Source organism: Perissodus microlepis, chromosome 11 (assembly GCF_051167445.1).
Source record: "Perissodus microlepis isolate ML-2025 ecotype Zambia chromosome 11, ASM5116744v1, whole genome shotgun sequence".
Lineage (NCBI taxonomy): Eukaryota > Metazoa > Chordata > Actinopteri > Cichliformes > Cichlidae > Perissodus > Perissodus microlepis.
This window is the reverse complement of record NC_140471.1, coordinates 6,462,930-6,482,146: the sequence shown is the minus strand read 5'-3', so window position 1 is coordinate 6,482,146 and position 19,217 is coordinate 6,462,930. Positions and strand designations below refer to the sequence as shown.

General features: G+C 40.5%; 1 protein-coding gene across 3 annotated transcripts; it reads left to right on the top strand.

The window, feature by feature from the left end:
* Window positions 1–813: 813 nt before the first annotated feature.
* On the top strand, window positions 814–18,778 carry zdhhc3a (zDHHC palmitoyltransferase 3a). 3 transcript variants are annotated; one of them, XM_084942758.1, is made up of 7 exons: window positions 814–1,270; window positions 3,093–3,516; window positions 3,711–3,835; window positions 7,910–8,006; window positions 8,208–8,289; window positions 9,658–9,788; window positions 17,198–18,778. In XM_084942758.1, the coding sequence occupies exons 2-7, from the start codon at window positions 3,175–3,177 to the stop codon at window positions 17,402–17,404; spliced, it is 984 nt and encodes a 327-aa protein (XP_084798884.1). In that variant the 5' UTR covers window positions 814–1,270; window positions 3,093–3,174; the 3' UTR covers window positions 17,405–18,778. The 3 variants fall into 3 exon arrangements, with proteins under 3 accessions (XP_084798884.1, XP_084798886.1, XP_084798887.1); XM_084942760.1 differs by having other exon boundaries at window positions 3,055–3,516; XM_084942761.1 differs by lacking the exon at window positions 17,198–18,778 and adding an exon at window positions 11,165–14,061 and having other exon boundaries at window positions 815–1,270.
* The last annotated feature ends 439 nt before the right edge of the window (window positions 18,779–19,217 follow it).

Genomic DNA, 19,217 nt, shown 5'->3' with positions numbered 1-19,217 from the left:
CGCAGAACTCAGACAAACCGTGGAAAATCTTCAGCACCCAGCAGTACATGTACAAGAGACAACAGAAAGAGAATCCCTTGGTTCGTGGGGTCTAAACCTACTTAAAGTAGGTTTAACTGTTGCCGGATGTGTCATTGCTCTTCCTGCAGCTTTCTGGGTCACCTCTAAGATTTTTGGCTGAAGCGAATGTCCCGCTCTGTGGGGTCATGATTAATATCATGACGCTCTGTGGGGTCATGATTATTATTATCATGTACTCATATATGTAAGCATTGAGCCAAATGTAATAATTCTAACATATTAAACAAACAATATTTGTCTCTTATGTATAATACATCTGTATATACACTGTCACAGATACTTGTCTTTGAGTGAAGATTTAAGGTGATAGGAAATATAAATAACTGCAACTTTGACCCAGAGTTCAAGCTCACTGCTGTAATATATCCTGTAATATATATATATCATAATAATCTGACAATACATATAATATTGGCCATATTATATTTACATTACCACAGTGAGATGATTTTAGTCTCATGAACAACATCAGCTAATTGTTATTTACTAACTAATCTTAAATGAGTGTTCAGCACAGAAATGAAGCCCAACAATCATGTTTTCCAGTCCTGTGGTCTCAGATGAACAAAATATGTTCTCCTTCATTTCTGTCACACAAAGCTGTATGACACGTTTCTCGCGGTTAGTATCATGGTTGCTAGGCAACCTGAACAGCGCGACGAAGGCAAGACCGTCCCATTTCACAAGCCTCTCACTTCCGCACTTCTCGTACTTATAGTACGCATCGTACGTAGTACGCGTGCGGTCGCTGGATTGGGACACAGCCTGGGCCTGCCAGAGTCAGAAATGAGGATAAAACAGGAAGTTTGACAGCAGTGAGTTCCTGTAGCGACCTCTCGTTTCTCTCCTCAGTGCTGCATGTTCGTGAACGTGAGCCCGGACGCGAAGGACGCGGTGGAAACTCTGAGCACGCTGCAGTTCGGCTCCACCATACGGCAGGTGTCGCTCGGCAACGCGACGCAGAAAAGCAACAGAAACGCCAAGTAGGACAGATGTTTCAGGCACGAGAAGTCCCTACACAGTGGCCACAGTGACCAGGACTCTGACGCGTAAAACTTCATCGTGGTTCCATTCGCTGTCTTCTGTCTTCTACGCCACGACGTCATGATGAAGGGGCGGGATCACGGCGTCGAGTGGGTAACCAAACAGCAGCAGGGGAGAAAGCCACCGGCGGATGCACATCGTTCAGGTGAGATTCAGTGGGATATAATGATAATTAAAACGAGGTGAAGGCATTGACGCGCTCTTTGATTCCTCCTGTTTTGCAGGTAAACGGAAGGACTGTTATATAAATATGAGAAAACTTAGACGCTTACGCTGACATGGTAGCTACGTAGCTAGTATTAGCTAGCAATGGGCTGACGGTAATGTGTCGCTCGCTGTTAAGCCCGCTTTCCATGTTTCACCACCTTATTGATTTTAATTAGAACAGGCAGTAAAGTAGTCTTCAATAGATTTTAATAATGTTACATTATTAGCCCGGTATTATTGCTCTTACGTGGCTGAAGGTAAAGCTGCTACACACGGCAGCGAAATCGTAACTCCTTCGCCCATGAAAACAGGATAATCAGGGAACCATCGAGCCACATTTTTAAGGTGGCTGCTCGATATGTACTTTGACAGCTATACTACTGTCTTTCACTCAGGTCATATGCATCATCCCGTTATCCAGCTGTAACTTACACGAGGATTGGGTCTTGAATGGAGAAGTGTTGCATTAGGTCACGATAACAGTTTACTACCTTTCAGTGACCTTTCACTGACCAGACATTTCGTGTGTTTGGTGGAGCTCCAGGTTGTGTAAAACTGAGTGCAGAGACAAAGCTCGGACATGCAGCTGGCCAGCTTTCACTTCTGAGGAGTCAGCTGAAGAATCCTGTGGTGTCCGTAGAAGAACATCCACCATGTAGAGGATTCCCGAGTGCCGTCTGAATGTTTGATTAAAAACTCTTATGCCTCTTTTCCTCTAGTAATGTTGCAAACGCGCTCAAAAGAACTGTGTTGATAGTTTTTTGTGACAATTTATTTGCCCACATACCTAGTCACGGCAAACAAGAAAGTTCGGTTCAACTGACATTTCTTGTAACACAATCTGCAGTGTCATTCCAGGTGTAACACTGCACATGTGCAAAGCTCACATTTCATTGTTCAGTGATTAGTTGATAACACCAAATTGTGCATACATTAGGTTTTAATGGTTAGAAATGTAAAGGAAAATATCAAGGCTCCGGTAGTGATCTGATTTTTGGAGAAATAGAATTTTTAGTATATGTGTAATATTTTCTAATTGTTAGAGCTCAAAAAAGTTAATAACAAGCTTTGGCTATTTGCTGAGTTATCACTATTGGCATTTATGTAAGCTGATATATCAAATTTCATAAAGTAAAGAAGAGGAGATGGATACTAGGGTTCTCACGATATTAGAATTTGAAACTTGATACTGATATCCAGGAAAATACTCAATATCAGTTTTGTAATGCATCCTGCAGCAGTAGAAGTAATGGTGAAGAAGTCATAGTTTGAAAAAGTTAACTTGTAATTTTCCCAAATACAAGTTAATTTAACAAAATACGTATTTAAGATGATGTTTAGAGGTTCTGTTCATTTGACAAATTGTTTAGATCATGTCATGACAGATTGTGGAAAAAAAAAAAAAAAAAGTATTTCAGAGCTAAACAAAAGGGTACCACCACCACCACCACAGTGCCTAGACATCTGAGATCAATTAATCATTGTAGCATTATGGAAAACTTACAAATTAACTTTAAATAAGATGTGGTGTTAGTTTTATATAATAGCGAAATAAAAAAAACGAAAAAGATATAAAAAACAAAAAAAAAAGTCACTGTGAAAGACTGAACCAGTCACTGCCTGCATTATAAAACTGACCTGACAGCTGGCGGCTAAATTTTTTGAGTTTTTGTTCTTTGTGTGTGTGTTTGTTTGTTTGTTTGTTTGTTTTTAAACCTTCAGCTCGTGTACCTAATCTTTGAACCATCCTCACTTCTTAGCATGCGGTGACTAAGGCGGAGGCCTGAAGGCACTGTGGGTCCATTGGTGGCAGCAGGAGCAGGAATCCAGCTTAGATGAAGGATGAAGAGCCCTGTGCACAGATGTAGGGATGTGGAGCATAGCCGTGGACAGTCTGGGGCTGGGGGAGGAACCAGCTGCCTACAGGAGGAACAGCGCATCCCCATCTCCAAAGACGTCATCACTTCCTCCTCTGCCTCGGCCATGTGGTTCATCAGGGATGCCTGCGGCATTGTGTGTGCCATCATCACCTGGCTGCTGGTCTTGTACGCTGAGTTTGTGGTGTTGTTTGTGATGCTGTTGCCCTCCAAGAACCTGATGTACAGTATTGTGAACGGGACTCTGTTCAACACTCTGGCCTTCCTTGCCCTCGCCTCTCACCTCAGGGCCATGTGCACTGACCCTGTAAGTCAGGTTGCATTGGATTATTTATGCATACGAATTGTTTTAATTCTCAGTGCCATGCTGACACTTAATGCTCTTTAGCTTTATAAAGTTCTGATTAATGTAGCAGACATTTAATAAAATGACCATTATGGTGATTAATGAGCTGCACATATAACTGAGGTCATCTACTTTATGTACATGTTTCCTGCTAGGGGGCCGTGCCAAAAGGAAACGCCACTAAGGAATACATAGAAAGCCTTCAACTGAAACCAGGACAGGTGGTCTACAAATGTCCCAAGTGCTGCAGCATCAAGCCTGACCGCGCACACCACTGCAGGTAGGGCAAAAAGGATGCGAAATTCCCACTGCCGCATTTGACATTCACAAACTTAGTCCTATGCATCGCTTTAGTGCAGTAACGTCCCCAATTTTAACCTTTCATAAATCCTGAAACTGGTGCGATTCCCATTCTCGGAGGGAGTGACCGAGGTTACTTATTTCTAGCTGCAGCTTACAGATAGAGCCCAACCGTTACAGGATTTTTGAGACACATACCATTATTTGTTCATTTAAAAATCTGATATTGGGTGATATTTTTTTCTTTCTTACCTATGAAGTATAAACCGATTCCCAGAACATTTGTTGTGTGTAGCTACTTATGAGTCCTTACTAAGATAATATGACAGCGGATTCTAAAAATAGGTTTTATTGTCACATCAAGTTGTGGATTACTTGTTTACACTGTGCCACACTCTCCTCGGATCAGAGTCCCTCTGGTGGTCAAAGTATGCAACATCAGCCCTCTAACACAGATGAAGGGTGTTTTCCCTTCTCTTGCTTACTTTTCATTTACTGGCTGCTATAAACACATACAAATGCAGACACTAAAATATTTGCCTATAACAAAAGTGGTGATATATTGGTCAGGCTCTATTTACATTTACCCTACATTTGGCCTGCAGGCCACATGCAGGCAAGTTTGAAAAGAGAACTAGTTGTAGAATACACTGTTGAATGTGTTTGGGTGTGATTGCTTTTAAAATGCAGATGTTGTGGTTTGTTTGTTTTTAGAACCAATCCATAAAGCAACATGAGTGACTAAATAAAGTAACAGACAGTTACAATAAAAGCATATAAAAAAAACAGGGTGCTACCTTTGTGAGATTCTGTTGTAGTTTCAGAATGATGACATTTTCAGCCTGTTTGAAGGTTAAGAGTTTGTTTTTGGATTAAATTTAGAATTAGGTTTAGGTTCAGACGAAGGTTTGGCTTAACCTGATGGTTACAGTTAGGGAGCAGAGGTTACACAAAGATAGCCAAATAAACATTTGTGTGTGTGTGTGTGTGTGTCCCTACCAGTCAAAAGTTTGCACACACTTTCTTATTTAATGGTTTTTCCTTATTTTTACTACTTTCTACATTGTAGATACAAACTGAAGATATCGACTATATGAAGCAAGATATCGCAGTTATGTAGCAAATAAAAATGTCTTATATTTTAGATTACTCAAAAGTAGCCACCTTTAGCTTTGTTGAGAGCGCTGCAAACCCCTGGCCTTCTCTCAATGATGTAGTCACCTGAAATGGTTTTCACTTCACAGGTGTGCCTTAGCAGGCTTCATCTGTGGTGTTTCTTTCCTTCTTAATGGGGTTGGGACCATCAGTTTTGTTGTGTAGAAGTCAGGTTTGCACACAGCTGACAGCCCTATTTGACAACTGTTAGAATTCATATTATGGCAAGAACCAATCAGCTAAGTAAAGAGAAGTAAGAATCTAACATTACTTTAAGAACTGAAGGTCAGTCAGTCCAGAAAACTGCTAAAACTTTGAATGTGTACCCAAAAACCATCAAGCGCCCCAGGAAGAGTGAGCTCTGCTGCTAAGTATGAATTCATCTGAGTCACCAGCCTCAGAAACCGCAAGTTAACAGCACCTCAGATTAGAGCCCAGATACATGCCACTCCATTCCGGTTTGTGTTTAGTTGGACCATCATTTATTTTTCAACAGTACAATGACCCCAAACACACATGGCCTGGCCTCCACAGTCACCTGACCTAAACCCAATCAAGATGGTTTGGGATGAGATGGACTGTAGAGTGAAGGCAAAAAAAACAACAACAAGTGCTCAATAACTCTGGGAACTCCTTCAAGACTGTTGGAAAACCATTTCAGGTGACTGCCTCATGAAACTCATCAAGAGAATGCCAAGAGTGTGCAAAGCAGTAATCAAAGCATAGGGTGGCTATTTTGAAAAATCTAAAATATAAAACATATTTTGAGTTATTTCACACTTTTTGTTTATTACATAATTCCATATGTTCATTTATAGTTTTGATGCCTTCAGTGAGAATTGACAATGTAAATAGTCATGAAAATAAAGAAAAACAATTAAATGAGGTGTAGATGTTACAGTTATACGATGAAAATAAGAAATGGCATAGTAAAAAACACTTTATACAAAGTCGTATTTTATTCAATACGATTTTGTTTTCAGGTATGTGATAAAGTACTTTTGCTATTGTGTTTGTAGTTGAATTCCCCTGCAATTTCAATTCTTCTTGTTCAATGAGAGAAATATAGGCTGTTTTGTGCTTGAACAAGTCTGTTGAAGTCAGGTTCAGTGTTTGGAAATGTGAAGGATAGTGGACAAGTGATGATCACTGAGAGAAGCTCTGTATTTGCATTTGTTAAACCTCTTCACTGAGTTTGTTCACATATCAAAGTAGATCCAAAGAGAACCAACATCTTCTCTGTTTGCATGTGAGTAAGAATGTTGTTCTCCAGTTGGCTTGAAAGAAACTGCAACTTTCAAATGAAGGCCTTTACCAGGCTTTATATTTTATGTGCATGTAGGCCCTTGCTTTTCGATTAGGTGTTTAGATCATGCATTAGTGTAGTGTAGTTCAGGATTTCTCTTCTATCTGCATCTCAGACCTCTAAAATATCTTTACCTTTCTTTCTCCAAAACTCTTAAATTTCTGCTCTTATGTCCCATACTCTTTGTGGCGGAGGTGTGGTCCCTGGCTCAGCTGCAGGGGAGGGGTGGTGCAGTGAGATCACGGGGCAATGCCGTGGTGGTTGGTGACATAGGTGTGTGAAGTTTTTAGTTAACGATCTCTCTCTCTGTCTCGGTGTGTGAATTTTAATGAACCCGGGGCAGAGAGTGGAGAGGTCAGAATGTGGCTGAAAGCTGCACCTGTGGGTGCCGAGGAAACAGACAGAGAGACTGTCAGTAGTGTGTGTCAGCAATAAAAGAGGAAATAAACCCAAACAGTGTGTCTACTTGTGGTCATTCTTCACACTCTTCATCACTTTGCCCCGTATGAGTCACTTGACAGCTCTGTGGTAGCCTATGTCACCATTTTCAATCAAACAATGTGCAGCTAATTGTGATTCAGTGTTCTCTCCCTGATTACATCATTAACAGGGTTAATTTTTAGCACTGACTTTCACAGTATCTTCTGGTATATAATACACACATACTTTCTCTAGTTTCACAAAGACACAGTGGAGATCCTTCTGACTTTTTCTATACTTCTCCATCAGCACTCTCAAAGCAAACGTCACATCTGTAGTGCTCTTTTTCTTCATGAAGCCACACTTCCCCTCACTGATCCTCACCTCTCTTCTTATCCTAGTTTCAACAGCTGCTTTCACATAAGTTAATGGTTTGGTTCATCGTTGTACATGCATTTAAAATAAAAACAGCATTTCCCTTCAAAATAAAACCAATAAAGTTATATTGTGTTTTCCCACAAAACTGCTAAAACCTAAGTCATTCTCAAATGGGAATCTTACCCGACAGCATTTGGTTGCTAAAATGCATCAAACTGCATGATATATACTTATTTAGGTTTGCATCCTAATTTCCCATTTACTTCATGTGGGGTGCATGTAGCCTTGGGGGTGTATATAGAAGGAATATACTAGTAAGAGAGAACAACCTTAGCTCAACTAAACAACTTCAAATTCAGTACTGCTCTTACTCAGTTTCCTGTCAGTACCAACTACTAAAGTGGATTCAGTGAATTCTTCTTGCGATAGGCGATGAACAAACACACAGAATAGTATAGCTTATCGGGCCTTTATATTGTAATTATGTTCATAGGCATGATTGTAGTCACAAAGCAGTAAAGCAACATATTAAATCTTCTTAGGAAATCCAGTAATGATTTCCAAACACTCGCTGTTTGCACAGAACACCCAGCTTTAGCACTAGCCTTACCACCAGCTTCCTGTTTGCTCAAATGCAGAGAATGTAAATCCTTAAAGTTTAGTATTTGCATTAAAAACCTTCATTTTTTTTCAGTTTATCCCATATTTCATGTTGTCTTTTAGTTTCTTTATATATTGACAAAACGTTTTCATCCTGGTTTTCAGTGGAATTTGCGTCTTGCGCTTCTCTTACAGTGTTTGCAAACGCTGCATACGGAAGATGGACCACCACTGTCCCTGGGTCAACAACTGTGTTGGAGAGAACAACCAAAAGTACTTTGTGCTTTTCACAGTAAGTCCACTGTTAGTCTGTAAATTGACGAAAAAACACCCTGAAGGTTACGCCTGTCACATGATTTTCAATCATAAAGTCACCAGTTGTTGCTATAGAAATGGAGCAGTTTCTTGGTAAATGCCACTCTGTTTGTGGTTAGCCTGTGTTGTCAGTTCCTGCTCATTGTATCCACTTTCTCATTTTTCTTTTTTAACCCAGATGTACATTGCACTCACTTCTCTCCACGCTTTGGTCATGGTGGTCTTCCATTTCCTCTACTGCTTTGAAGATGATTGGACGAGTAAGTGCTTTTTCCTTTTTTACAGTTCTCGTTAGCCTTCAAACACATAAAAAACAGAGCTCTAGATATAAATAGACATCTTCCCTCAAACATGACAGTAAAAAAAGTAATTTGCTTGATTTTATATTTTGTATTTACATACATAACCATCTTACAATATTCTTCACATTAGTTTCCATTTCTTAAAGGACCATGTATCTGTTCTTGTGTTTATCCCATCCTGTTTACATAAATGGGGGACAAAAAAACAGAAACGCCTTCTACAGCCACGAAAATCATTGCAATTCAACAAAGGGGGGCACAGGCTGGCTCGTGTGGTCAGTAGATGAGCTACGCCAAATTCTCCTGATCTCAAACCAATCAAGCATCTGTGGGATGTGCTTGAGAAACAAGTCTGATTCATGGAGGCCCCACCTCACATCTTGCAGGACAGATACCACAGCACATCTGTCGAGTGCATGTCAGGACTGGGGAACCTACACAATATTAGGCAGATGCTCATAATGTTGTGCCTGATCGGTATACATATATGATCTTCATGGACATCCATTCATCCACTTTCTATCGGTTATTCTATTCAGCGGTGCTGGGAGGCTGGAGCCTATCCTACCCCACTGCATCTACATACAACACAAAATCAAAGTTGCACATTCTCCCTCTGGTCTATAGTGGTGTTTGTCCAGCTATATTTTTTTCCATGTGAATTGCCCAGTTTTGAAAATGTTGGCTTTTTTTAGTTTCCAAAGTTATGACCCAGGCACTGCAAAAAAAAAAAAAAAATCCACAACTTCTTATCCATAATCAAGGATTCTTATCTATAAACAAGGTTTATGGAATAACCGCGTCATGAGGAAAGAGGTCTTGTTGCTGAGCTTTCAAATGATTTTTTTTGGTGGGCTTTTAGTTTGTCAATGCAATTGCTATTTAGGTCCATAATATTCAAGAGAATGCAGGCATTTCTATTGGTGATATCTCAAAAACCAAGCAACTGAAACCAAAACAATCTGGACATACATCAGACCACAGGCTAGAGGAAAGGATCATTTTGGGCCATTATATGGCAATTCTTGCAACTCCTTAGGACAAATGAAAATATGAAATATTGTTGACATGAGTACATCTTGTCTCTACTTCTTTGTTGTGACATTTATTTTCCTTCCAGTTACTGATGCCGTAACTTCCTGATCCCATACAATAGTCTTTAAGAAGTTGACCTAAGCTCATACTTGCTGGCTTCAAAGCTTTGCATCGTCACTGTAGAGCTGCAGTTGGATGCAGTAGTTTTTTGATAGAAGTGCAGCAGTTCCTCTATGAATCTCTTCTTTGCCCTTTCACTTCCCTGTGTCCACCTCCCTCCCATTCCCCCAGAGTGCAGTACCTTCTCTCCTCCAGCAACAGTCATCCTCCTCATACTCCTGTGCTTTGAGGGCCTCCTCTTCCTCATCTTCACATCTGTGATGTTTGGCACCCAAGTCCACTCCATCTGTACCGACGAGACCGTAAGTGACCCAGTTTACCATCCTGTTAACCACCTCCTTTTAACTCCTCTGCGCTTCAGGACTTCTCCCTGCTGCTGCAACTCTCAACTTCTTTTAACATGAATATCTTTAACGTCTCAAAACATCAGCTGACGTCTCTTACTCTGCAGCAGAACTTCAACCCTAAGTGCCTTAAAAGCAAATAATTTGAGTTACGCCTACCATCATATCAGAAATTGCAGAGGTGGATCATAGACTTCTGTAGAGCCTGATTTGTGTTTGCAACCAAAGGAAGTCACCTCCTACTGGCTGTTTTTCCATCTTTTTTATGGCAGAGTGACAATAACAATGCCTTAACTCCAACCTGGCAATGTTTAATTCATACTGTCTTTTAAAGTATGAGGCAACTGTGGCTGTCACTGTTGCAGTATCAATCTGTAAATAGGACCTTTCCTCACACGAGACATTTAGACTCAGCAGGAAAAGTGCAGGTGTAACTCATAACAGCAATAATAGCAACATTTCAGTCCTTTCCAGTAGTAATTCTGTACTCCTGTGCTTCTTTCTGTTGTGGAGATGTCTCATGTAACAAAAGGTTCATTAGCCTGATTTATCTATACATCCATCCTCATCCTTCTCCCAGTGTTACTACCCCAACACTCTCTCTCTCTCTCTCTCACTCACTCACACACACACACACACACACACACACACACACACACACACACACACACACACACACACACACACTCTTTGTCTTTGGTGAGCTGGTTAAACTGAATAAAGTCACAACTTTTCACAGGCAAATAGTGCACGCAGCTTTGTGTGCATTGGCTAGCTCACTTTAATAAAGGAGACTAAAACACACATGCAAAAAAAAAAGTTTACCAGTTAAACTGATGAGCAGAGTCCAGATTTTACACCTGCTCATTACCAGTAGTCTGCCCCCTGGTGGTGAGTCTAATGTGCTGTTCATGAAGGGCAGGCCTGTATGCAATTTTATAATAAAGGTCCGTTTGTCAGTGTATCAGTGAAAGAAGGAATCTCTGTCTTCTCAAGTTTGGAGCTGAAATAATCAAGCACACAGCACCTGTGTGCATGGGAAGCATAGCTCACCAAACCAAACTCTCCCTGTTTTCAACTTCTTTTTGTCTGCAACTCCAGACCTTATTTATTATGACGAGAGGGCTTTAGCATACACAGGGCTGTGCAACACACAAGGGAAGGGCACAACATCGGCTCTCCACTGTCCTAATTCAGCAGCGCCTGATGTGCAGCCCCCGATGATCTTATTTTTATCTTTCTAATACAGAAATGGGTATTTGGAGTTTGTGATTACTGTGATCGCTGGGCCGCAAAAGCACACCAACTGAAGTTTGGTTGTCTCTCGTTTTCAGGGCATAGAGCAATTGAAAAAGGAAGAGAGAAGATGGGCTAAAAAAACTAAGTGGATGAACATGAGGGCGGTATTCGGACACCCTTTCTCCATATTGTGGTTTAGCCCTTTCTCCACCCCCGACCACGGGAAGGCTGAGACCTACCAATATGTGGTGTGAAGGCTCAGCGCAGGGAGTGATCAAAACCAAAGTGGGAAGGCCTGCACCCCCCCCCCCCCCCCCACACACACACACACACACACACACACACACAGAGCTCAACGCGATTTCCACTGTATATCCCACATTAGCAATGGACAGCTTTTCATGTGCTTTTTTTGTGTTGCCAACTAAGTGCTCTATACGTTTTATTTTTGTGTTGCCTTGAGTGAGTCGAGTTGCAGAGAAAAAGAAACACTTTACAGTCGTGTTTGCAAACACTGTGATGGATCTGTTTGTTTCTGACCTGCTTTCTTTCTCCTCTATCAGAAGCCCCTCTCTCTTCTTACTGTTTCCTTTTTGCTTCTCCCTAAAGGGTTAGTTCAGCTAAATTATAAAGAAAAAGCAGGTATTATGTATTTCCTGTAATTGCCAGCTAATTTCATTACAGTGAAAAAAGGAAATGATGTATAAGGTAAACAAAAATGCTTCATAAACTGGCGAAGCACCGAGTTTTAGGACATTTTAAGGACTATTTTAGGGTAAAACTGGCTGGAAACTGCAGGTCTCCAGATTATATTAAAATCACACATCAGGGTTAGAGTTACTGTAATTCCACATTAGCTATTCTGATGCCAGTAGAGAGCTTGGTGGATTTTTTTTAGATGAACTGACCCTTTAAATATTACTCAATGTCAGTGTGTTCCAGACATGGACTGGATAAAGCTTTTAAATGGGTCTACTCAGGAATGGATTGTCTGAACCATTCAGTAATCAGACCCACGCTCAGGCCGACCCTTTGTTATAGTGCTGTACATAGCACATCGACATCTTGCCTTTGTTACAGTGGGATTTTTCATAGTTACTGAAAAAAATCTCTCAAGAATCAAATGCAAAGAAAGTGAAAGCAAAACACAACAATTCTAAAAAAGAATTTACATTAGAATTACATAGAGTGCTCCATTTGGTTATGATAATCTTCACCTTTGTTTCTGGGTTCAGACTTTTCCTCTGTGGTCTTTTTTTTCAGCCCCAGTTCTGACACAAAGCTCTCATGTGGGATAGTTACACTTAGATGAACATGTCAGTGGACTGAAAGTAAAACTCCATTAATTAGAGAATGGGCTATCCCTCGGTCTGTCCTAACTCAGATGTTATTATGACTGCTGTTGACATTAGAAGGTATTACCGCTTGTTGAATCTGTGCATCACTGACTGTTGTCTAAAAGTAGCTGACCAATGAGGACGCAGCACTGTAAGCCCAGCCATGAGAACTTCACAACGGTGGCGCTCTTGTAGTTTCTATGTATGTTCTACCTTTGAGTGTTTTTGCTCTTCTTTGATTCACTTTTTTCATTCTTGGGAGATTTTTTTTAAAATTTCATTATTAGGACAAAAGTTAATCCAAAGACTTTTGGTCTGTTATGTTTGTGATGAGAGTTCTAATTTTCCAAATGGATCCCTTTTCTTCCCTATTAGCAGTGACTTTCAGATTGTCTCATTCTTACATTCAGGGTGGAGTTGAAAGCAGTTTTGAAAACAGAGCTCTGTTATCTCATCATGTAAAAACCTGCACATTACACTGCATTTAACCGTTTGGGTTCTCATTAATGTAAGACTACACGAGGCAAGAGATTGCAGTGGTACCAAAAAGCAGAGCTGATAGCCTGCTGTGACTAAAGGATGGCAGATGTACTGAATATTTAAAGTGGGCTTGTTATGCTCATTCCCAGCTCCACAGTTCCATTCTTGGTCTCTGTTTTCTTTAAACTGTGACTCATGCAAAGCTAAGCTAGTAATCTTTATTTATCCTGTGAGGGACCTTTGTGCTCATCTGAAACGAGGTGGTGTAGTTCCCTACCTTTGAGGCAGCCCTTTCTCAAAACCAACTATATTCTGATTGGCCGCCTCTTGTAAAAAGAATGTTTGAGTTGGATGGAGCTTCTGTGTCCACAGTCAGAGCCAGAGATGGCCATGTTAGAGAGATCCTCTGTCTTTGACATCAAACAGAGGAAAGAGTAGAACAAACGGTTTGAAACTGAGTTTAGAGCAGTCTGAAGTCTCACCTCATTATTTGAAACTTATTTAATATAAGCACCCAGAATAATAACACAAAGTATGGCTCAAAATAAGGAAAAGCAAAGCAAATTAGGTCTGATTTAGTAGCTGACCCTTGATCAGCTATTGAAAGTCCATTTTGGAGGATCTCTGTGATTAAACAAAAAAGACCAAAAAGTCATGCTGCAGCCTAATCATGTTTTCAGTGATTTTTAGCACCTACAACATTGTCCCTGTTTCCTCTCTGATACATGCTCAAGAAAAACAAAGCCTCTTGGAGGACAGAAATGCATCTTATTTTTGGCTAAAACAAACCAGGAGGTTTCTGTTTGTTCCAGCAAACAGAACCAGATTCTCAGTGTTTAAGCTGGCAGTCTGAGTTCTGCTAAAGGAAGGAAAAGGAAAGCCTTTCAAAGGTGACTGATGTCGACCTCAGCCTGTCTTTAAGCAGGAAAAACATGTGGGTTAGAATGATGCTGACAGTCTGTCAACATATGTTCATTCTGGTTTTTGTTTTTTTATGTTGTTGGGGTTTTTTTTTGTGTTATTTTTTTTAAGAAAGGTTTAGCCTCCTACAGTAGCCTCCCACTAACACTCTGTTTGCATGAATACGTGCCAGTGAATCACAGCTCTAAGCCCATGTGGTGTTTTGATGTTGTGAGCGTGTGCCAAATTCAATAAAACCCACAATTCTGCGATTATTTGGGAACCCTTTGATATGAATTTGCTCTGAAGGGACACTGGCTTCAGTTTAAAATCCTCTTCGCTGCCGGAAATGTATAAAATCGTGTTCGGAGTTAAAGAGAAGACATGGATTTAGAATATTCATTTCTGCACCACGCCAGCCTACAAAGCATTTAACCGAGGTATTAACATTCACTATCCAATTTAAAGTACTTAAAAATGAAGAAGATTTAATTTCACTTTGTATTTCTTTGTATTTATCATTTGAGATTTTCTCCTGGGTGAACTGCTTTGTTCCAAAGTGTGCGGTTTTATTCTTCTATTCTTTGTTTACATGATATTGTGTGTATCCTTTGTTTTTGAATGCATGGTACAGCTGAAGGCTAGTTTAATTGTGTATGTGAAACACTGCTGGTATGATGAAGCAGCTGAGTGACGGCAGAGATTATTATTATTATTATTATTGTTTTGTTTTGTTATTTTTACAGAAATTTTAATTCTTTCTAAATATTCTGAAGAGATTTCAGCACATGCACAGAGAATAAATTCTTCTCAGATGCAATGCAACAACTGTGTTTGCTTCCTTTGTGGAGGTGCATTTATTTACTTTTGCCTGTCCCTTTATTTTATATTCAAATAGTAATACCGGAGCAGATGTGGGTTTTTTGTTGGGGTTTTTTCCTCCTTCTCCCCCGTGCACACAGTTCTTATATGGCCCTCACATCCTGCATTTTCCCTCCGTCCTTGTCTTCCATTCTGCTCCCACGTCTGGGATCCTCCTCCCCCCGATACTGTGTCCTCTCCTCACTCATGCATTTTTGCTTTGGTTGATAACTCACTCTGCCGAAAGCTTTCCGAAGCAGACAGCCCTTTGTAATCTTGACTGAGGTAAGCTTGCGAACAGCAGTCACATTGGCCGTCCCATCAAGCTTGACATGTCACATGTATGCACGCTTCAATCAGAAGGCAGACGTGTGCTTTCAGTTCCTCCTTTGCTGTTTTACTTCAACCAAACGGTTTGAATGAATGAGTGAGTTCTGTCTGTAATGTGATGCATGTGCCATCTGTTTATTTTTGAAGTGCATGCCAGTCTTTTTGGACAGCAGCATGAAATGTTGGGCATGTTTCTTTAAAAACAAATTGAATAACATGGAACCTAAAGCATTTAGAGGACACTGTTAAAACTCATCAGAAGTCATGCTTCTAATTTCTCAGTTAGTGTTAACTGTAACTTGTGGCCATGAAGCAATCTTTGCACCAATACACTAGAAGATGGCTGTAAAATTCACTGTTTGCACTGCATAAATATAAGTCCCAAAGTTGAAACTAATATTAGATTCAGCCGTCTGAGTTACCCAAATGGATCTTTGACTGTCACTAAAAATACTGTCAAGACTCAGGTTGTTTTTTTTTTTGTTTGTTTGTTTTTTTACATTTACATTTAAAACACAAAATTCCCGAAAACTACCTTCAGTGGCATGTACTTTAGTTTCTTATCTAAGCATAAAGACTATAAACAGGGCACCTGCTAGCCTAACCCCGTAAGCACTCTAAAGCTCACAGAACTACATGTTGCCCCAAAAAGTTGATTCTGTTCATTTGGACGTAGCATTTTCAGTGAGAGAAACACTTTGTCACTCATCCAAGTGACTTCTTTAATGTCAGCTGATTGCAGGTTTACTTCACCTTATAAAACAGTACCTTTGCACAATGACTGAAACCACCACCGTCAGGAGTCAAGGAGGCAATTTACGACCATCTATGAATCGAGGAGGGGGCTTAATGGTACCTCCTACCATCTTACAATGCTGTGATTGCAGCCATTCCCCAACTCTCTGTGAATGGTACTCATGACCATTGATCAATGGTTTTTGATCAGCGGTGATAACAAATTTGCATATTAATGATCAAAAAACTCAACTGCCCATTGTTCGCCATTCAGTCATTATGCAAATGTACTAGGATGAAGCGTTTTCAGTGGGAGAAACGTTTCGTCCAGATGAACAGAAGCAACTTCTAAGGATTTCCTTACCTGGATGATTGAGCATGCATCCAGATGAGTACATGTTGTTTTAGGTTAATATCTTGGAACACAGTCCTTCTAAAATAACTTCTTACATTAGTTCTAGAAGTATCTGTCAGCATTACTTTTTGCCATTATACATTAGAAATCAGAACTGTTGGCCATCTTGAAATGAAGCCTAAAACTAACAAACTGGAGGGAAAAACAATCCTATCCCACCTTCTCAAAGTTCAGGGTGACCTCTTCAAGTGTCTTCTGTTTGGACAGCAGTCGTGAACCCCAAATATTGAGTCTACTTTAATGAATGCCAAACATTTTTGAAGCTGGAGCGTGCCTATTATCAGTCAACACCCACACATTGGACATCAAAGCTAGAATCGCATCCAAAACTCAGACATTGCGTATTTATCAAGCAGGGCTTTAAAGACTCCTTAAAAATGACTGATTTAGCACTTCTAGAGAGGCTGACATGTTTTGAGTGGGAGCCAGGTGAAAGCATCATTACTGTTACTGGTGTTGTATTATAAGCTGCTTCCTGCATTAGCCTAAGCCTCAAGTTTGTGGTAGCTGGCACTTGGTTTGGATTAGGAAGTAACATTCAAAGGTCTGAGGATAAAAATAAACTGACAAAGAGGGCATCCACTGAAGCCTCATTTACTTCAGCTGGACTTACATGTGCTTTGAGACAGCCAGCCAGTCCAAATATGTCTCTGGTGCTTTGTTGTAGGAACAAAGACCTGTAAAAGTAATCACATTCCCATCAGCCTCAGCTGCAGTTCAGTTTAGGTGTTAATTAGCAACCATTAGAGCAGCTGGCTCCACTGCCAGTCCTGTTCTCTTTGCTTCCTGGCCAGTACACACAGGATAAATGGCAGCAATGACAAGTAACTCTTTAAATGATTAAACCCTCAACCTGAAGACTTTTTTTTTTAAATAAGCTGGACATGTTTAAGTGTCTGAGGGACTAGCACAAAAAAGCAAAACCATCACACATACTATCACCAGTTTTGTGCTGTGGATGTCATTGATGGTGCATGCAGGTGATCCCATGCAGTGCTTTTTTTTTTTTTTTTTGCTTTGTTTGTCTCTCTGCTCCTTCACCTCAGAACCTCACTGTTTTTTGTCTGCAGGGGATCGAGCGGCTGAAGGGGGAGACGGGGAAGTGGGGGAAAGTTCCGTGTTGGGAGGCCATGCAGATTGCATTCGGAGGCCCCTTCTCACTGTCCTGGTGCAGCCCTTTTTCAGGCTTGAGCTGCAAGAAGAGCCCTGAGGACCACGTCGCCATCCCACAGGGAGAGATCATCGAGGAGGATGTCATAGAGATACCACTCAACTAGCGCCACCTGTTGGGGAAAGCATAAATTGCAGACTGGCAGGGTTTCTTGACAAGCACAAAGATATTTTTGAAACTGGACTTTCTAAATGTTGAAAAACTGCCCAGAATTTATTTTTAATTATGTATGCATTTTTTTATGTACAGGACTTTTTTCTGGATATATTACCTTTTACAGTTTCTGTTCCTACCTTCAGTGTAGCCATTTGATAGGTGTGCGGAGCACCCATTATCAAACTTTAGTATCTTAGCTTAATATTTGCACACATAAGTGAAGGTCTAATGTGCATTTTAAGGATCTCATATTTCCCTACTAAATCTGCCAAACCTGCAGCATTTTCCTGAATTTGTCTCTAGGAAAACGCTGTGAGGATTCAAAGCTCAGTCAGCTCAATGTTTGGAGAAGAGAATACTGTAAAGTGCCTCCCTGAGCTGCCTCAGAACACCACTAACAGCAGCTCTGCTCCAGCACTGTAGCACAAACGGTTCCTTTCAGCCTTCTTGCCTTCCCCCCAGATTTGAACAGCCAGTTTCACAGATAACGGTTAAGCCTAGAAATACAAACTCTCCATTTGGAAAAGGTTTTTAGTCTAAGATTAGGCTTGACCCATGTCTGAGAAACTAGTTCGAGCTCACCTCGTGCCTTATCTATCTTTACTGAGCAAATGTTTGAAACACTACATTGTTTTATTACTCATCTTGATTCCAGACTGTCTCAAGTTGCCATTTTCATATTTCTCGCTCCATTGCACATGTGGGAAAAGGGCAGTAGATGACTTCATATAGAGGATTTTTATTGTGCGTGTATGTAAGCTGGAGGATAAGGGCTTCTAACTGCTAAATGGCTGCTGGACATTATGGTATCACTTATGTTTAATCATGTTTACATTGCTTTAATAATCATTGTGTGGGTTTCTTCCTTATATGAATGGTCATTCTTTTTTGTTTGTTTGTTTTAAGTCTAGTGACAGATTATTTGTGTTTGTTTTTAGCAAATACATCTGCAGTGTTTGAATTGTACACCAAAAGCTACTGGCAGTCCAGTTCAAAACTTAATAGGAACATTTTTTCATACTGCCTTATCATCTCATCTAATCGACTGTGAGAAAGGAAAAAAACATATTTATCAACGTGTCAGAGCACTCCTTACATTGTGGTACATCTTATCTCCTGTTGTGTTTTTCTGCACTGATTCCATTCTGTTCCACTGTGACCACTTTCAGCTCTCCTGCTTCGATGCCTCTGATGATAGCCAACCACAGAAGACAAATACAGCTGTTGTGGTAGAAGTGTGTATCATAATTGGAGAAAACATTACACCTCATTTGCAGCTGAGGCACAGCTAAGTGGTCTGGAATAAATGGGTGTTCAGACAGAACAGCAGGCATGTTGTTTGTATTGTCCTGGGGGAAACACGGTGCCCTCCAAATTTTCATTCAATTTAATTTGAACAAAACAGATCTGCACACCGGAGCTTGGCTTTATCGTTTAGTAGTTGTCACTGACCCATGTGGAGAGGGTTTATTTTGAATTTTTACCTCCAGCCTTTAATCATTACGCTTCTGCCGACTACTGCAGCTGGTCATTTGCATAATTTTGTGTGAGCTATCTAGCTTTTGTGGGCATTGTAAGGTAACATATTCAGCTGCAACTAGTTTGAACTAGTCGACATTAGCACATGGTGAAGGTGGAAAAAACGTTTCCTCAATTTTCTGGGCGTGCAGTCTTCTCCGGTGCTATTCCTAAAAGTACCACAAGGTGGTGCCAAACTCAAATCAATTGACTTTCTAATCATTCTCCATTCTTTAGAGTAAATT